Genomic DNA, 18327 nt, shown 5'->3' with positions numbered 1-18327 from the left:
AAAATCAATAATAACTTAATCATCAATACAGGGTTGGAATGCCTCTTAACATTCATTCATTTAGGGGCTGAGGGTCTGGGGTAGAAGTTCTTAATGTGGGACCCTTGGGTTGGTTTCAGGCATCTTAACTTGCATATATATTTTTTTCTTTTAATAAGGTACGAGCGTGTCTATGTTCATTTTTTTAGAGGAAAGGCCCCAGAGTTTTCCTCAGATTCGCAGAATGGTCCTAGATCCTTCAAAAGGTTACGAACCCCAATACCACTCCTTGACAGCCCTGTAAAAAGATGCAATTCCTCTAATTCTTAGCGGGTCCAGCCTGGCGGGAGCCTCTGCCCTGAACAAAAATGGCGGCAGCGGCTTCACACGCAGCCCCTCCCGCAGAAAGGCCCGAAGGCCGCCGCCACTTTCACCCCATCTTCCCCGTGACCCCGGAAGGACTCCGCCCCCGCGGCCAGGCAGCGGCTCGGCGCCGGGCTGCGGTGGGGAAGCGGCAGGGAGCTGCCAGCTGCTGGCCTGGGGCGCCAGGTACGCGGGGTGGGCGGCGGCCTCGGCCCTCTGGACCTGGAGTGCGGGCGGCGAGATGGAGAGAGCCCCGGGAGGGGAACGCTGAATCAGGGGGCTCGCGGCCGCTCGGAGCCAGAGTGAGGGGCGGCCGGCCGAGGGGGGGCCCCTTTTCTGGTCCTCGTGTAAAAGAACAAGGAAGAGCGGAGAGGAAAGTGCGGGGAGGGGGGAGATCCTGCTGGAGGAGGTGGTCCTGCTGGGGGGGCGGGGGGGTTCCTGCCGCAGGGGGTTCCTGCTGGAGAGTGGGTCCTGTTGGGTAGGGGTCGTGCTGGAGGGGAGGGTCCTGCTGGAGTAGGGGGTCCTGCTTGAGGGAGGGTCCTGCCGCAGGGAGGGTTCCTGTTGGGGGGGTGCTGCTGGTGGTGAGGGGGTCCTGCCGGAGGGGCCCACCGGTGTGACCCAAGTTCCGCTTGCACGCCGGTGGTGTAGCGGGGAGTGGTGCCTGGGTGAGGACGAGTCTGCCTAGTTTGAAGGTGCTGTCAGAGAATCATTTAGCCTCGGGAGGATTGTGGCGTCGGAGATCCTCTGTAAAGTTGTTCAGCATTTATTTCTTGGTGGGAGGATTCCAAAACATCTGGCTCTTGCACAGACCTGTATTATTGTTCCTGTTTTATCCTTATTGCAGCTAAGCGTTTTTGCTGTGTTGAAAGTACCTTCTCAGAGTTCGGTTGTGTAGATTTATGCTTCACGTCAAATTTTGGGAGGTATTTCAGGCTTTGATTCTTTCTTGGATTATAAAGTCCAAGTTGTAGAATAGAGTTTTAGGGTGTTTAAGAATCAAACTCTACTTATGACACTTATTTTTAACTCTCCAATAGTCAGAATGGAGAGAAGCTAGTAATATTACGTAGTACAATATTTTTGGTAATGTTTTAGACTTTCTCTACAAATTGGAATAATTATGCAGCTGCCTTCATGTTTATCTTAATTCTTATGAAAGCAACTGAAATGATTAGTTTTTAAAAGTTGTTCAATTATTAATGATTAAGTGTGGAATCACTTCCTCAGTGATTTGAAATGAAAGAGTGAGGTAATTAGAATGCAAAGATAGAGATTTGTCAGAATTCTTTTAAGAAAACCCCTGCAGCACATTGAAGTGTTTGTTTTATTTTCTTTCTCTTCTGCTTAGAAATTTAGAACCCACTATTATGGAGAAAGTCACTTTGGGTGAATTACACTCAGTATTTTTTTTTAATGCAGTATGCAGTATAGATGGCTTAATGATCCAGAATTTATTTAATTACTAAAAATATTTCTCAAGTGGTCAATTCTAGGGGGAGAATAAATGTTTTTGGTTTTTTCCTTTTTAGTGTAGCATTTTTTAGAAGTAATACATGTAAGACCCTAAAAAAAAATCAAGTATTGTAGAAGGACGTGTAATGAAATGCAGTGGTTCACTGTGCGACCTCCTGACAGTCCTAGTCTCATTCCCCAGAGGACCATTTTTCACTTGTTTAACTGTTTCTTCATGGTTTCCTTTGTATTTCTCAATAACATGTCTTCATCACAATTTGTTCTTTGGAATAAATATGTTTCAGTGAGAACTAATCATGCTGAGCCTAGAAATTGTAATTAGAATATGGAGGAGGGGGAATTAAGTTTACACTTTGTGAGTGACACTAATAGGGAATAGGGGGTCAGTAGCAGTAACCCACCCTGAGAAGTATTACTGTGTTTGATTTGAAAGGAAACCAGTACTTAATCAGTGGTTTTGTTACTTGTCTGAAAAAAGGGGGGCTGTTAATAGAAGGGGGCAGACTACTGCTGTTTAGAAAAAGGGAGCAGAGAGCTACATGCAGAAATGAAGGACTTAAAGTATAGCAAATAAACTTAAGTAGAGGGATTGTTGGTAATTTTTATTTTCTCTTTGGTAATGTTTACACAGCACTATCCAAGGACAAGAATATTAAATTTGGTAGGCATAAAGACTTTGGTTACTCGAAAAGCCTACTCTCTTGTGCATCAGACAGTTCTCAGGCTTAAGGCCTGGATGAAATATTCCTCAGGACCCATTAATTTTATTCTCACCTGGCAGCCTTTTTTACTTATCAGTTCAGCTCTTTTCAATCTTTTATTTCAGAGGGAGTATGTTTTGATAACATTTATAAGTATTCTTTCACTATATAGTGTATTTTTTTTTTTTAAGATTTTATTTTTTTCCTTTTTCTCCCCAAAGCCCCCTGGTACATAGTTGTATATTCTTCGTTGTGGGTCCTTCTAGTTGTGGCATGTGGGACGCTGCCTCAGCGTGGTTTGATGAGCAGTGCCATGTCTGCGCCCAGGATTCGAACCAACGAAACACTGGGCAGCCTGCAGCGGAGCGCACGAACCTAACCACGTAGCCACGGGGCCAGCCCCATAGTGTATTTTTTTTAATGAATAAATTTGTAGACTAATTTATACATCGGTGCTATGTGAATTTGTTTAGTGTGTGTGCATCTGGGTACACTGATAAAATTGAGTTTCTGGCTCTACAAAGCTTTGACCGAGACCCTGAACCATTATGTTTCTATCAAAGTTCTGCTACCTTTAAACGGCCTCTCTGAGTGATGGCTGCCTCCTGTGTGGATGTCTGACTTTTCTTTCTTTGGTTTCAATAGAAATAGGCCTCAGGGCCAGCCTGGTGGTGCCGGGGTTAAGTTCGCATGTTCCACTTCTCAGTAGCCTGGGGTTCGCTGGTTCAGATCCCAGGTGTGGACATGGCACCGCTTGCCAAAAGCCATGCTGTGGTAGGCGTCCCATGTATAAAGTAAAGGAAGATGGGCACGGATGTTAGCTCAGGGCCAGTCTTCCTCAGCAAAAAGAGGAGGATTGGCAGCAGATGTTAGCTCAGGGCTAATCTTCCTCAAAATAAATAAATAAATAAATAAATAATTATCTAAAACCTGAAATGTTTATTTAACCAGAGAAGAGAGAATCTAGAACCTGCAGTTTTCTGAGGAAAATTTACTACCTGGACTCAAACTTTAAATCTAGCTCATTTTCTCTTTTGCTGCTGTCGTGATTAATAAATAAACTTTTAGTTCAAGTAAACTTGGCTCAGATAAGTGTTTTCTTCAGGTAAGTGAATATCATGAATAATTAGCTGCAAAAAAAGAAAAAACCAGCTGATAGAGTTAAATTTTCAGTTTGTGTCTTTCATTTGGTAGAGTAACCAGAAATCCTTGAGGCTAATATGTTTTTCTGTTTCCTTTAATGATGATTTCTAGAAGAGGAGTCATGTCAGAAGAAACAGTAAACAAATCACAGTTTTCCTTGAAGACAGCAGCACTAAGAGTGTTTGATCTTCCTCTGTCTTGGTATTATTCTCTCTCCCAGGTAAAAAAAAATGAAACAAACATGATGTTGAATAGTAAGTTTATTGCTCAAAGCATGTTTTGTTTACAGTATGTAAATTTCAATTGAAGCTTTAAATGGTTCAGTCAAGGTGTTTATTAAAGGAGTTTAAAAATTAGTTGGTTAATATTTATTTCATGTTTTTTTGTGTGTATTGTCATATGCATAACTCTTAGAAGGGGACCGTATTGCTTTAAAAAAATCTTCCTACCATAAGTGAATTTACACAGTCTATTTCAGTTATTTTCAGTGAATCATGTTATTCAAATAGATCTGTTCTCACTATTATAATTCTTTAATTTTATTTTGTTGTGGTAAAATATCCATAACATAAAATTTACCATTTTAACCATTTTTAAATGTGCAGTTCAGTAGCATTAGGTACATTCACATTGTTGCATGACCAATTTCTAGAACTGTTTTCATCTTGCAAAACTGAAACTCTACAGCCATTAAACAGCAACTCTCCATTCTTCCTCCTACCCGCCCCTGTCAGCCCCATTCTACTGTCTGTCTCTATGAATTTGACTAGTCTGGATACCTCATAAGTGAAATTACACAGTATGTCTTTTTGTGACTGACTTATTTTACTCCGCATAATGTCCTTGAGTTTCATCCGTTTTGTAGCATGTGTCAGAATTTCCTTCTTTTTCCAGGTTGAATAACATTCGATTGTGTGTATATATCGTGTTTTGTTTATCCATTCATCCATCACTGGGCACTTGGGTTACTTCTACCTTGTGGCTATTGTGAATAATGCTGCCATGAACATGGCTGTACAAATATCGATTCAAGTCCCTGCTTTCAGTTCTTTTGGGTATATACCTAGAAGTGAAATTGCTGGATTATATGGTAATTCTATTTTTAATTTTTTCAGGAACTGCCATGCTATTTTCCATAGCGGCTGCACCATTTTTTATTTCTACTAGCAGTGCACAAGTGTTCCAATTTCTCCACATCTTTGCCAACACTTATTTTCTATTTTTTTGATAGTAGCCACCCTAATGGTGTGAGTTGGTATCTCATTGTGGTTTTGATTTGCGTTTCCCTAATCATTAGTGATTTTGAGCATCTTTTCATGTGCCTATTATTTATTTCTGTATCTTCTATGGGAACAATCTTTTTAATTTTAATGCTTGCTTCTAATGCATTTCCACTCCATTGTACTAAATAAAAAGTTATGTATGAAAGTAACATTTAGTTCACTAAACTTGCACTGGATTTCATCAAATCCAAGATAATCATTTTTCACATTTCAACATTTCTAAAACCTGCTTGTGTCATAAAATGAATAGTATCTTATATTGATGAAATATAGTGTGATTTTACATATCTAGGAAGGAATGTTGCACAGATAAGATGTATGAGAATAATAGTAATTATTACTTAGTGTTTACTATGTTTAAAACATTATTTAGGTCCTTCATACATATAGTGTCTCTAATTCTCAAAATAACCCTAGGATTTGATATCATCTCCATTTTACAGCTCTGGAGGCTTCACGAGCTTAATTAACTTCTCTAAAATTGCATATATAATAGGGGATTTGAGCTTGCACCTCTTTTCCTGAAACCCGTTTTCTCTCTTTTTCTTTCTTTTCCTTTTTCAGGATTACATGCTTAAAAGAAAATTTGAAAAATATGGAAAAGAATTAAAGAGAAAATAAAAATTTTCAACAATCCCTCTGTAAAAGCTTATTTGCTACACTTTAGTTCTTTTATTTCAGCATATCTGTCTGCCCGCAATCCCCACTCTACCCCCACTGCCCTGTCTCCCCCAATTTGACATGATAAAGTTGTATATTTTGAGCATTTTCTCTGTCATGAAAAATGCTTTATGAATATAGATGTGCTATAGTTTATTGAATATTTCTCTGTTTTTGTGTTTTGGGGTTGTTTCAACAGTTCCTTATTTATGTATAAATCTTTCTCCAATTTTTAGATTTTTATTAAGGTAGATTCCTAGAGATGAAAATATGGAGCCTCAGTGTTTGGTATTTATTCTTTTATTTGTTTATGTTATCATACCATTTGGATGACATTTAAAAAGACCGGCAACAGGACATAGCAGCACCCACTGTGTGTAAAGCACTGTCCTAGACATTTTATATCAGGTACATTGACAAACTCATATAATCCTTATAATGATTGACAAACTCATATAATCCTTATAATGATCCTAAAGTAACATTATTCTTTAAAATTTATTATTCGAATAGCTAATGCATTTACAAGGTCAAAAATCAAAACCTCACACACACACACACACACACACACACACACACACACACGTGTACGTACATTACATACATGGAAATGTTTTACTCTATCTCAGTCCCCATCCACTCCCTACAGGTAACCATTTGGATTGCTTGACTATCTTTCAGGGTTTCTTTATTCAGATATCATCAAAAGCAATTATATATTCTTATTTTCTCCTCTTACAGAAGGTAGCGTACTACCTGTGTTCTTGCTTTTTTGTACTTGAAATATTTCCTGGAGATCTTTCCATATTAATACATGTAGATCTTTTTCTTTTTTTATTCCTGCAGCTACATAATATTTCTATACATGGACATTTAGGTTATTTCTGATCTTACTCCATTAAAAACAATGCTATAGTGAATAAGTTTGATATATCAAGCTTTGAATTTTGATAGATATTGTTAAATTGATCTCTGTAGGAATTGTATTGTTTTATAATCCCCAATTTGGGGGATTTTTGCCAATCTGATAGGTGAGAATGGTATTCCAGCATAGTTTTAATTTTTATTTCTCTCTTATATGTTAGGTTGAGTATCTTTTTAGATTTAAGAGCAATTTACATTAAGTATGAAGATTTTGAAGTTATTTTTTTTAAACATTTCTAAATTGCTTTTAAGATTGGTCATACCAACCCACAGTCTCACCAGTAAGTAATACTTGACAATGCCTATTTTTTTACAGTCTGGACATCAGAGTATTATTTTTTAAAAACTTTACTAACATTGTATATTTCTTCTTTTATGAATTATTTTTGTATCCTTTGTCCATACTGATTGTAGTATACGACCTGTTTTTCTTTTTCTCTTTTTTTTAAAGATTTTATTTTTGCTTTTTCTCCCAAAGCCCCCCAGTACCTCGTTGTGTATTTTTAGTTGTGGGTCCTTCTGGTTGTGGCATGTGGGGTGCCGCCTCAGCATGGCTTGGTGAGTGATGCCATGTCCATGCCCAGGATTCGAACTGGCGAAACCCTGAACTGCCGAAGCAGAGTGTGCGGACTTAACCACTTGGCCACGGGGCTGGCCCCTACGACCTGTTTTTCAATCCTAGGAATAGTTTCCTGAGGCCAGAACTGTTGTTCAACTTGTTCCATAGAATATTTTAAAAATAATATAAAGAGTCATTGCAGGTAAACTTAAGGATATATCCTCTACTCTCAGTCACAGTACTTAGTATCCAAAACTCATTCCATGCTATGGAGTGGACTAAGATGGGTCAGCAAACTGCAGCCTGTGTGCCAAATCAAGGCTACCACCTGTTCTTAGTAAGTAAAGTTTTATTGGAACACAGTCAAGCTCGTTTGTTCAGGTACTATCTGTGACTGCTTTTGCATGCAACAGCAGAGTTATGTGGTTGTAGTAGAGACCATGTTTCCTCAAACCCCAAATATTGTCTACCTGGCCTTTACCAAAAATGTTTGTTGACCCCTGTACTAAGAGAGCAGGCTATAGTTTGAATAGCATCAAAAGACCCAAAGAGGACTAGGGAGGGGCTGGCACTGTGGCCTAGTGGATAAGTTTGGTGCACTCTGCTTTGGTGGCCCAGGTTTGGTTCCTGGGTGTGGATCTACGCCACTTGGTGGCAGCTGTGCTGAGGTGGTGACCCACATAGAAAATAGAGGAAGATTGGCACAGGACGAATGTTGGCTCAGGGCAAATCTTCCTCAGCAAAAAAGAAAAAAAGGGACTAGGGAAAAGCTCAGAGTTCTTGTTTGGACAGTTCTGTAGCTTTAGAATTGGATTGATTTTTTTATGAAAAAAGACATATATGAGGTTTTTTGTACATTAGTTCAGCCTCCAAAAATTGGCAATCTGTGTTAGATGCAATTCAGTTATGTAATTAATTGCATAGTGAGATATGTCATCAGTATGGCTAAAGTAATTTCAATACGTGGTGCATGCATGGATTTAAACACGTCTTCTATGATGCATTTTGATTCATGTTTCACCAGTGTGGAATTGTGTGATCTTTGGCAAGTTACTTAACCTCTTTAAAACCAATTTCTATCATCTATAAAAGGGATGAAAAGCATAGTGTCTGGCACACAGCAAAGATTAGTGAGTACTCCAATAAATATTAGCTCCTATTTCCCAGTGTTATTTATTTAAGGAGTAGTACATTTTCCAAGTATTTTTTCTTGCATTTAATGTGTACATACTCTAAACAAAATGCTCAAGTCTCTTCTTTTGTTTCTGTGGTTTTCTTAAGGATTACTTTGGTATAGTACTATGTATCATGTTAATACAAGCGGACTCTTGTTTTTCAGTTGGAAACCACAACATGAAGTGGTAGGTGATTTAGTTGATTCTCCAAATTCAGAATGTTACAACAAAGCACTTAAAAACTTAACTAAGCACTTAAAAATCTGTCTAAGTGCAGTGTGGTATCCTGAATTGGTCCTGGATAGACAAAGAACAGTAGTGGGAAAATTGGTGAAATCCGAATAAAGTCTAGTTTGGTTAATAATATGGTACTAATGTTAATTTCTTAGTTATGACAAGAGTACTATGGTTATATAAGATGTTAGTATCAGAGAAAACCTGAGTGATGTGGGAACTTTATCTTTGCAACTTTCTAAAAATATAAAATTATTCTAAAATAAGATATTTGGTAGAAAAATTTAAATTGAAATAATAACTCACGTATTTTGAAGGCCTACTCTGTGTTGATATTACTTTATGTATGTTATCTCCTTTCACAACAACCCTATGAGGAAGAGGTTATTATCCCCATTTGTCCAGGTTTGCAGTTAGCGTGTGACCTGTGTGTGGTGTGTTCCAGTTATTAGAGACATTCATTCAAAATGTGTATATTGAAGAATGCCTGCTACTTTCTGTTAACTCTGCTAATCCAATAAAAAGATTTCCTTCTACAGGCTTAAGAAATCGCCACAGAAGAAAAAACTATATATATAAATATATATATGTATATTAAGTATCTATTGTGTTTCAGTCAAGATATAAAGTGGTGAGCAAGATCTAGACAGATGTAGCTTAGAACCTCAACAAGCCTCTTAGAACGCCCTCTCCACCTCCCAAAAAAAGGTGTGGTAAGTACTGTGTTAGAGGACTCTATTAATTTAGTTCTAGTAAGAAGTTTATGGTGAGTAAAGGGAAATAAGGTTATTGGAGCAGGAGACCGTGTGAGACTAAATAACTATCCTGTCTCCAGAGACATTGGATGAGGGGGAAACTTGACAAGAACATTATACAATGGCATCCGGTTATGGAGTGGGGAGGCTTGTGAAATCTGAGCACGAGGAACTGTGTCTTATTCCTTTTTTTGTATTCTCAGTGCCTGGCCCATAATTTAATGCTTATTTCATGTGGAATGAACAGGACACGTGTCTAGTTTTCATTTTGCCTGGGAGTAAGGAAATGGACTATATCACCTCAAAAAGCCCCTCTGAGCTTTGGGATTCTGAGATGCTGTGTTTTCAGTGTTCCAGGCAATGCTATAGGAAGTAATTGACTTTCCTCTGGGGAAAAAGGTAACAAAACGAGAAGTGATAGGCAGGAATAGTATTAGAGATTTTAAAACCTTGTGTTGTCTAGCTTACTTACGATAACCATCTTTCCCTGGCAAATTTGTCTTATTTCTGTCATGGAAAAGTTTTCTTTTTTCATGAGATTAGGATTGCAAACTTCAGTGGGTCTTTTATGTAAAGATAATAACGTATCAACAGACCTTGGATCTTTCTTTTTTTTAAGGTGAGTTTTTTTTTCCGCAAAGATTGGCACCTGAGCTAACATCTGTTGCCGATCTTTTCTTTTCTTCTTCTTCTTCTTTTCCCCAAAGCCCCCCAGTACATAGTTGTATATTCTAGTTATAGGTCCTTCTGGTTCTGCTATGTGGGGTGCCACCTCAGCATGGCTTGATGAGTGGTGCTAGGTCTGTGCCCAGGATCCAAACTGGTGAAACTCTGGGCCACCCAAGTGGAACACATGAACTTAACCACTCGGCCATGGGGCCGACCCCCAGAACTTGGACCTTAATAAAAATGAACTGATTAATATTATATTTGAATTCGGGTTAGTAAAGTACATTATATGTCTGAGGGAGTAGTTTTAATTTTGTATTTATGTCTCCTAATAGTTTTCTTACTTTAGTGCCCTTGGGTATAGTAGAACTGACAGTTTGAGAACATATGATCACTTAGCTGTGATTGGACCTGTGGTAATAGATTCTTTTCTTTTCTTTTCTTTTAAAGATTGGCACCTGAGCTAACAACTGTTGCCAATCTTCTTCTTTTTTTTCTTCCCAAAGCCCCCTAGTACATAGTTGTATATTCCAGTTGTGAGTGCCTCTAGTTGTGCTATGTGGGATGCCACCTCAGCATAGTCTGATGAATGGTGCCATGTCCATGCCCGGGATCCGAACCAGTGAAATCCCGGGCCGCTGAAGCGGAGGTCACGAACTTAACCACTTGGCCGTGGGGCCAGCCCCTATTTTCTTTAACGGAGGTCTTAATTTTATCATCTTGTATTTACTCATGCAGTAAATACTAATCTTTACATTTAATCTATGAAGAATATTTTTTTTGATAATAGGGTCATGGCATTTTATAAAATTTAAAGAAAAGTAAGGTGTTTTCTTTTTTTGGGAAAGATTAGCCCTGGGCTAACATCTACCAATCCTCCTCTTTTTGCTGAGGAAGACTGGCCCTGAGCTAACATCCGTGCCCATCTTCCTCTGCTTTATATGTGGGATGCCTGCCACAGCATGGTTTGCCAAGTGGTGCCATGTCCACACCCGGGATCCGAACTGGCAAACCCCGTGACACCAAAGCAGAATGTGTGAACTTAACCACTGAGCCACCGGGCCGGGCCCTTAAAGTATATGTATATACTTTTTTTTTGAGGAAGATTAGCCCTGAGCTAACATCTGCCCCAATCCTCCTCTTTTTGCTGAGGAAGACTGGCCCTGAGTTAACATCTGTGCCTATCTTCCTCTACTTTATATGTGGGATGCCTGCCGCAGCATGGCTTGCCAAGCGGTGCCATGTCCGCACCTGGGATCTGAACCAGGGAACCCCGGGCTGCTGAAGCAGAACGTGCGCACTTAACTGCTGCGCCAACAGGCTGGCCCCAAGGTGTTCTTAATAGTAGTGCTATGTTTAGAATTTATTTTATTATTGGATCTTTAGCATCCAAATTCAAGGAAGTGTTGTGTTTTTTTCCCCCCAAATCTCATTTGGTTGCTATGGACACTGGAGAGAGAAAAACGTAGAAATGGAAAGAAATAAAAATTTGATAATGCCTATAATAGAGACATAAGAGAGTAATTCTTATAGTTTGTAAAGGGAAAAAATCTGAGGGAGTACTGGAATGTTCCAATTTTTCATGATACTTTGAGGGAATTTAAATGTACTTGGAAGAAATGTAGAGTAAGAATAGTTTTAAATTTTTTGTTAGAGCCCAGTCAGTAAGGCCAAATGCTAATGGCAAGTAGAAGTAAATCATTTCTGGTATACCAGAAAGTGAGCAATGCTTTTGGATTCATGTGTAGAACCAAGATGCTGTTTTTACAAACAGCTCTATAGAGGTATAATTGACACACATTAAACTGTACATAATTTAAGTATATAATTTGAGTTTTGACATATGTGTGTATATACCCGTGAAATCCTTGCCACAATCAGGGTAGTGAACATTGGTGATCTCCTGAAGTTCCTCATTCTCCTTCCCTTTGCACCTCCTTGTCTGACTCCCCTTCTCCACTTTTCCTCGGGCAACCACTGATCTGCTGTTTGTCACTATAGATTAGTTAGAATTTTCTATAAATAGAATCATACAATATGTACTTTATTTTGTCTGGCTTTTTTCACTCAGCTTAATTATTTTGAAATATATATGTGTTGAAATTTAAATATATCAATAGTTAATTCTTTTTCATTACTGAGTAGTATTCCATTGTTTGGATTTATGTCAGCTTGTTCACCTGTTCACCTGTTGATGGACATTTGGGTTTCTTGGTTTTTTTTTTTGTTTTTGTAAAGCTGCTAAGAACATTTCTGTGCAAGTCTTTGTATGGACATGTGCTTTAATTTCTCTTGACTAGATACTTAGGAATGGAATGGTTAGGTATATGGTTAATTTTTTAAGAAAATGCCAGACTTCTTCCAAAGTGTTTGTACCATTGATATGGCCAGTCTTTATAATTTTAGGCATTCTAATATAGGTGTGTAGTGGAATTTCATTGTGGTTTTATTAAATTAAATTAATTAATTAACCTCCTCATTTTGCTGAGGATGATTGGCCCTGAGCTAACATCTGTGCCCATCTTCTATTTTATATGTGGGATGCCTGCCACAGGATGACTTGATAAGTGGTGTGTAGGTCTGTGCCCTGGTTGCCAAAGTGGAGTGCACGAACTTTGCTGTGCTACTGAGCTCGCCCCCATTGTGGTTTTAATTTGCATTTCCCTTATGATTAGTAATGTTGAACATGCTTTCATGTGCTTATTTGCCATCTGTATATCTTCTTAGTTGATACGTCTGTTCAAAGGTTTTGCCCATTTTTTAATTGGGCTTTTTGTTTTCTTAAGTTTTGAAAGTTCTTTATATGCCCTGGATACAATTCTTTTATCAGATATATGATTTTCGACTAGTTTCTCTTGTCTGTGGATAGTCTTTTCATTCTCTTAACAGTGACTTTTAAAGAGCAAAAGTTTTAAATTCTGAAGTCTAACTCGTCAATTTTTTTTTTTAATGAATCAGGCTTTTGGTGTCATCTCAAAGAAATATTTGCCTAGCAAAGATGACAAAGATTTTCTCCTATGCTTTTTTCTAGAACTTTTATAGTTTTAGATTTTATGTTTAGATCTATGATCCATGAGTTAATTATCGTGTATGTTGTGAAGCATAGATTGAAGTTCCATTTTATTGCATATGGATGACCACTTTTTCCGGCACCAGTTGTTGGAAAGACTATCCTTTTCTACTCGATTGCCTTTGTAACTTTGCCAAAAATCAATCATCTGTATATGTACGGGTCTATTTCTGTACACTCTCCTGTTCCATTGATCTATTTGTCTCTCTTTATGCCAATACGACACTGTCATGTTTATTGTAGCTTTAAAATAGGTCTTGAAATAAGGTAGTGTTAGTCTTCCAACTTTGTTTTTCTTTTTCAAAATTGTTTTGATTATTCTAGATCCTTTTCATTTCCACATGAATTTTAGAATCAGCTATCCGTTTCTACGCCCCTCCCCACCCCCCAAAAAAAAAGCTTCCTAGAATTGTCACTTGGATTGCATTGAATCTGTGATCAGTTTGGGGATGACTGACATCTTTATTGAGTCTTTCAACCCATAAATGTATTTCGTCTCTCTATATATTTAGGTTTTCTCTCTTTTCCCTCAACAGTGTTTGCTAGTTTTCAGAGTACGTGTCTTTCACATCTTTTGTCAGATTTATCTTTAAGTATTTCATATTTTATGATGCTATTGTAAATGGTGTTTTAAAAATTTCAATTTCCAAGTATTTCTTACTATTATATGAAAATGCAGATTTGTTTTTTAGCTTGAGGAAGATTAGTCCTGAGCTAACATCCATGCCAGTCTTCCTCCAGTTATATGTGGGTCACTGCCACAGCATGGCTGATAAGTGGTGTAGGTCTGCATCTGGGATTTGAACCCGTGAACCCCCAGCCATCGAAGCAGAGTATGCCAAACTTAACCACTATGCCATGGGCCTGGCCCCCAGGGAACTCTTTAATATAAAATGATAATGTAAAGACAACAAGCTGTGCACCATGGGTCAGTTCAGCTTAAATTGAAGAGTTGTGTGAAGGAAAACAATCCAATCATAAAATTCTTCCAAAAGTTTGTTAGTTTGAATTAATCTAGCTTAGCAGCTGTGCTGATACAGCTTTATTTTCTAAAAACTTTATTTTTAAGTAACTATAGATTAATAGGAAGTTGCAAAAATTGTACAGAGAAGCCTAGTAATTTATTGTAGTATTCTATAGTATATATGGATGTACCACAGTTTGTTAACCATTCACTTATTGAGGGGCATTTTGGTCGTTTCTGATTTTGGGTTATTATAAATAAAGCTGCTGTGAACATTTGTATACAGTTTTTTGTGTAGACATGAGTTTTCATTTTTCTGGGATGAATGCTCAGGAATGTGATTGTTGGGTCATAAGGTAAGTAGCTGTTTAATTTTTAAAGAAATTGCCAAATAATTTTTCAGAGTGGCTATCCCATTTTAAATTCCTACCAGCAATGTATGAGAAATCGTCTCCATATCCTCACCAGCATTTGATAGTGTCACTTAAAATTTTCTTTTAGCTCTTCTCATGGTGTAGTGGTGTGTTGCTGCAGACTTAATTTACATTTCTTTATTGGCCGATGATGTTGAACATCTTTTTGCACATGTGTGTTTGTGTTTGTCATCTGTATATCATTTTCTATGAAATGAAATGTCTCTTCATGTCCTCTGCTTTTTTTTTGTTAAAGATTTTATTTTTCCTTTTTCTCCCCAAAGCTCCCCGGTACATAATTGTATATTTTTAGTTGTGGATCCTTCTAGTTGTGGCATGTGGGATGCTGCCTCAGCATGGCTTGATGAGCAGTGCTATGTCCGCGCCCAGGATTCGAACAGGCGAAACCCTGGGCCACTGAAGCAGAGCGTGCGAACTTAACCACTCAGCCACGGGGCCGGCCCCATCCTCTGCCTTTTTTATAACTGGATTTGGTGTTTTTACTGTTGAATTTGGGGAGTTCTTTACGTATTCTGGATATGAGTTCTTTGTCAGATAGGTGGTTTGCAAATATTTTCTCCCAGTCTGTAGCCGCTTAACAGAGTGAATCAGAGCTTTATCTAAATTTTTTATTTTGAAAAGATTTTATCAAGAGTTGTAAAAATTCTACATAGAATTTCCATATGCCCTTCACCCAGTTTTCCTTAATATATGCATCCATCATAAATCTAGCACAATCTCTAAAACTAAGAAATTAACATTGGCATAATATTCTTAACTACGCTATTGACTTTAATTATTTAGATTTCATTGGTCTTTTCCCCTCATGTCTCTTAGGATCCAGTCTAGGATCCCACATTGCATTTGTCAGGTCTTCTTAGTCTTCTTTGGTCTGTGACAGTTCCTTCAGTCTTTTCTTGGCTTTCATGACTTGACACTTTTCTGAAGAGTACAGGTTAGGTATTTTCTAGAATGTCTCTCAGTTGAATTTGATCTTTTCTCCGGATTAGATTGAGGTTATACATTTTTGACAAGACACGACACCGCATCATATCAGGGGATACATGATGATATCTATGTGTCTTGTTACTAGTGATGTTAACCTTTATTATTTGGTTAAAGTTTTTACTCTTTGTAAATAAATTCGGAGGTAGATACTTCGAGACTATGTAAATACCTTATTTCTCCTTAAACTTTTGTCCACTAATTTTAGCACTTAGCAAATCTTGCCTTCAGCAGTTGTTACTGTAGTGTTTATTGGTGATTTTCTATTTCCCTCATTCCTTCTACACTTATTATTTAGAATTGTTCTGTAAGGAAGAGTTTCTCTTCTTCCCCTTTTATTTATTACTTTCACTATTTGTTTTATATCATTTTTGACATTTATTTTATTCTTTGGGTTATAATCCAATACTATTGTTATTTATTTTGTTACTCAAATTATTCCATTTTTGGCTATTGGAAGCTCTTTCAAGTTGGCTTCTGTGTCCTTTTCACATGCCTTTCATGCCGTCTTTTCCCCCAGTCCTGGCATCACCCATTTCTCCAGGGAGCCTTGGCTCTCTTTAGTCTCCATATTTAGTTTTCTTTAGTCTCTGGCATTTAGAAACTGGGTGCGAGGTGTGTGTGTTGCTACTGAAGTGTCGCTGTTTCTAGGCCCTCTTAGGAGACAGAGCTAGGAAATATGTGAATGCATACTAATCCAAGTGTTCACACACAACTACATTTCTAAATTTGTCTATCTGTATATATATTAAAAAGAAAAAACAAAAGAGTTCATATCAATGCTTCTGACTTCAGTCAGGTTTCGTTCTATCATTCCTACTGTGCTCATGTGTAACTTCTTTCTCCAGCAGCAAGACACCTGGCTCTCATTATCTATAATATGCTAGCTACAGTGTACTTACTTACTACAGTATCTAGTATACACATAAAGTAGTTTCAGAATTGCTACCCTAAGAGCCCTTTGAGAAACATGTTTACCAGCTAGATTACAGTGTTTGTGTATCACTCTTGTTGTCAGCCCTGCAGTCTCTAGTCCAAGCACTGTTACATAGGTCAGCCCTTGTCTTTACCATCCTCTTCAAGGTGCTTATATCCTTCATTTGTAGCATTGTGATTTATTTTTCACAGTCTGCAGTCCATTTTAGATTTCCCCCACATACTCACTGATTTTTAAAAATTTAGGTATAATCTGTACTTTGTCGTGCACAGTTCTGTGGGTTTTGACAAGCATACAGTGTCATGAATCCATCACCACCACAGTACCAAACAGAATAGTTCCATCACCCCCAAAATTCTCTTGTGCTGCCCCTTTGTAGTCATCTCCTTGTCTCCCAGCAACTGGCTACAATTGATCTGTTTTCTGTCCCTGTAATTTTTCCTTTACCAGAAAGTCATATAAATGGAATTATACAGTATATAATCTTTTGGAATTGGCTTCTTTCACTTAGCATAATACATTTGAGATTCACTCACATCACTGTGCGTCTGAATAGTTTGTCCCTTTTGATTGCTGAGTAGTATTCCGTTGTATGGATGTACCACAGTTTGTTTATCCATTCATCTGTTAAAGGACAGCCAAATTGTTCCTGTTTTTTGGTGATTGTAAGGTTATGTAGATTTTCTCCTATGTTATGTTCTAGAAATTTCTCCTTGAATTTCCTTTTTACCTTTGACAAAAATAGGTTGACTATATTTGTGCAGGTTTATTTCTGAACTGTCTCTTCTGTTGCATTAATCTATATGTCTATTCTGTCATCAAGCCTACACTGTCTTAATTATTGTAGCTTTATAGTTACGTCTTGAAATTGGCTAGTGTGAGTTCTCCAGCTTTGTTCTTTTTCAGTTATTTTGGCTACTCTAAGTTCCTTTGCCATTCCTTAAATTTTTTTAGAATAAGCTGTCAATATCTACAAAAAATTTTCTGAGATTTTGATTAGGATTATGTCATTTCCATAGATAAATTGGAGACAGATGACATTTTGCAATCCACAAACATGATGTATAATTTCTTTTATCTTTGTTGATTTCTTTCATCACTGTTTTGTTGTTAACTAGCACAGATTTTGTTAGGTTTATCTGTAGGTAATTATTTTCTTTTTCTTTATGCTGTTATAGTGTTGCTCTTTAAATTTTGAATTCCAGTTGCTTATTGCTGTCATTGACTTTATAACCTATTTACCTACTAGATCTAGGAGGTTTTTTTGGTAGATTCTTTGGGATTTCCTCTGTAGACAATCATGTCAGTTGCAAATAGAGGCAGTTTTACTTTTTCCTTTCTAATATGTATTCCTTTTATTCTTTTTTCTTGCCCTTTTGCCCTGGCTAGTGCTTCCAATATGATGTTGGTGAAAAGATAGTTTTGCCTTATTCCTGACTGTATAGGGAAAGGTATATTTTTTATTCTTCAGTAGGTAGGATATTAGCTCTATGTTTTTTTTTTTTTTTTTTTTTTTTTTTTTTTTTTTTTAAAGATTTTATTTTCCCGGGTACATAGTTGTGTATTCTTCGTTGTGGGTTCTTCTAGTTGTGGCATGTGGGACGCTGCCTCAGCGTGGTCTGACGAGCAGTGCCATGTCCGCGCCCAGGATTCGAACCAACGAAACACTGGGCCGCCTGCAGCGGAGCGCGCGAACTTAACCACTCGGCCACGGGGCCAGCCCCCTCTATGTTTTTTATCAATGCCAGAGGAATTTACCATTTGTCTTAGTTTCCTAGAGTTGCCATAACAAATTGCCACAAACTTGGTGGCTTAAAACAGCAGAAATTTACTCTTTTACAGTTATGGAGGCTGAAATTAAGGTGCAGCAGAGCCACATTCCTCTGAAGCTTCTTGAGGACAGTCTTTCCTTGCCTCTTCCGGCTTCTGGTGGCTCCCGCCTTCTTGGCTGTGGCAGCATAACTTTAATCTCTGTCTCCCTCTTTATGTGGCCTTCTCCTTTGGGTCTCTGTGTGTCCTT

At 37.9% G+C, this 18327-nt stretch overlaps 1 protein-coding gene across 8 annotated transcripts in view; it reads left to right on the top strand.

The window, feature by feature from the left end:
* Positions 1-322: 322 nt before the first annotated feature.
* MIGA1 (mitoguardin 1) overlaps positions 323-18327 on the top strand; it is a 78047-nt gene continuing 60042 nt past the window's right edge. For 4 of the 8 annotated variants that reach the window (XM_070591999.1, XM_070591997.1, XM_070591996.1 and 1 more), the window contains exons 1-2: positions 439-528; positions 3763-3879. In XM_070591999.1, coding sequence (XP_070448100.1) covers positions 3781-3879 — 99 coding nt within the window. In that variant the 5' untranslated portion in view covers positions 439-528; positions 3763-3780. Of the gene's footprint in view, positions 529-3762; positions 3880-18327 lie in introns of all 8 variants that reach the window. The other 4 variants (XM_070592000.1, XM_070591998.1, XM_070591995.1 and 1 more) reach the window with 3 other exon arrangements.

Source organism: Equus przewalskii, chromosome 24 (genome assembly GCF_037783145.1).
Source record: "Equus przewalskii isolate Varuska chromosome 24, EquPr2, whole genome shotgun sequence".
Lineage (NCBI taxonomy): Eukaryota > Metazoa > Chordata > Mammalia > Perissodactyla > Equidae > Equus > Equus przewalskii.
Note: the sequence above shows the minus strand (reverse complement) of the source record. Positions and strands in the feature narration are given on the sequence as shown.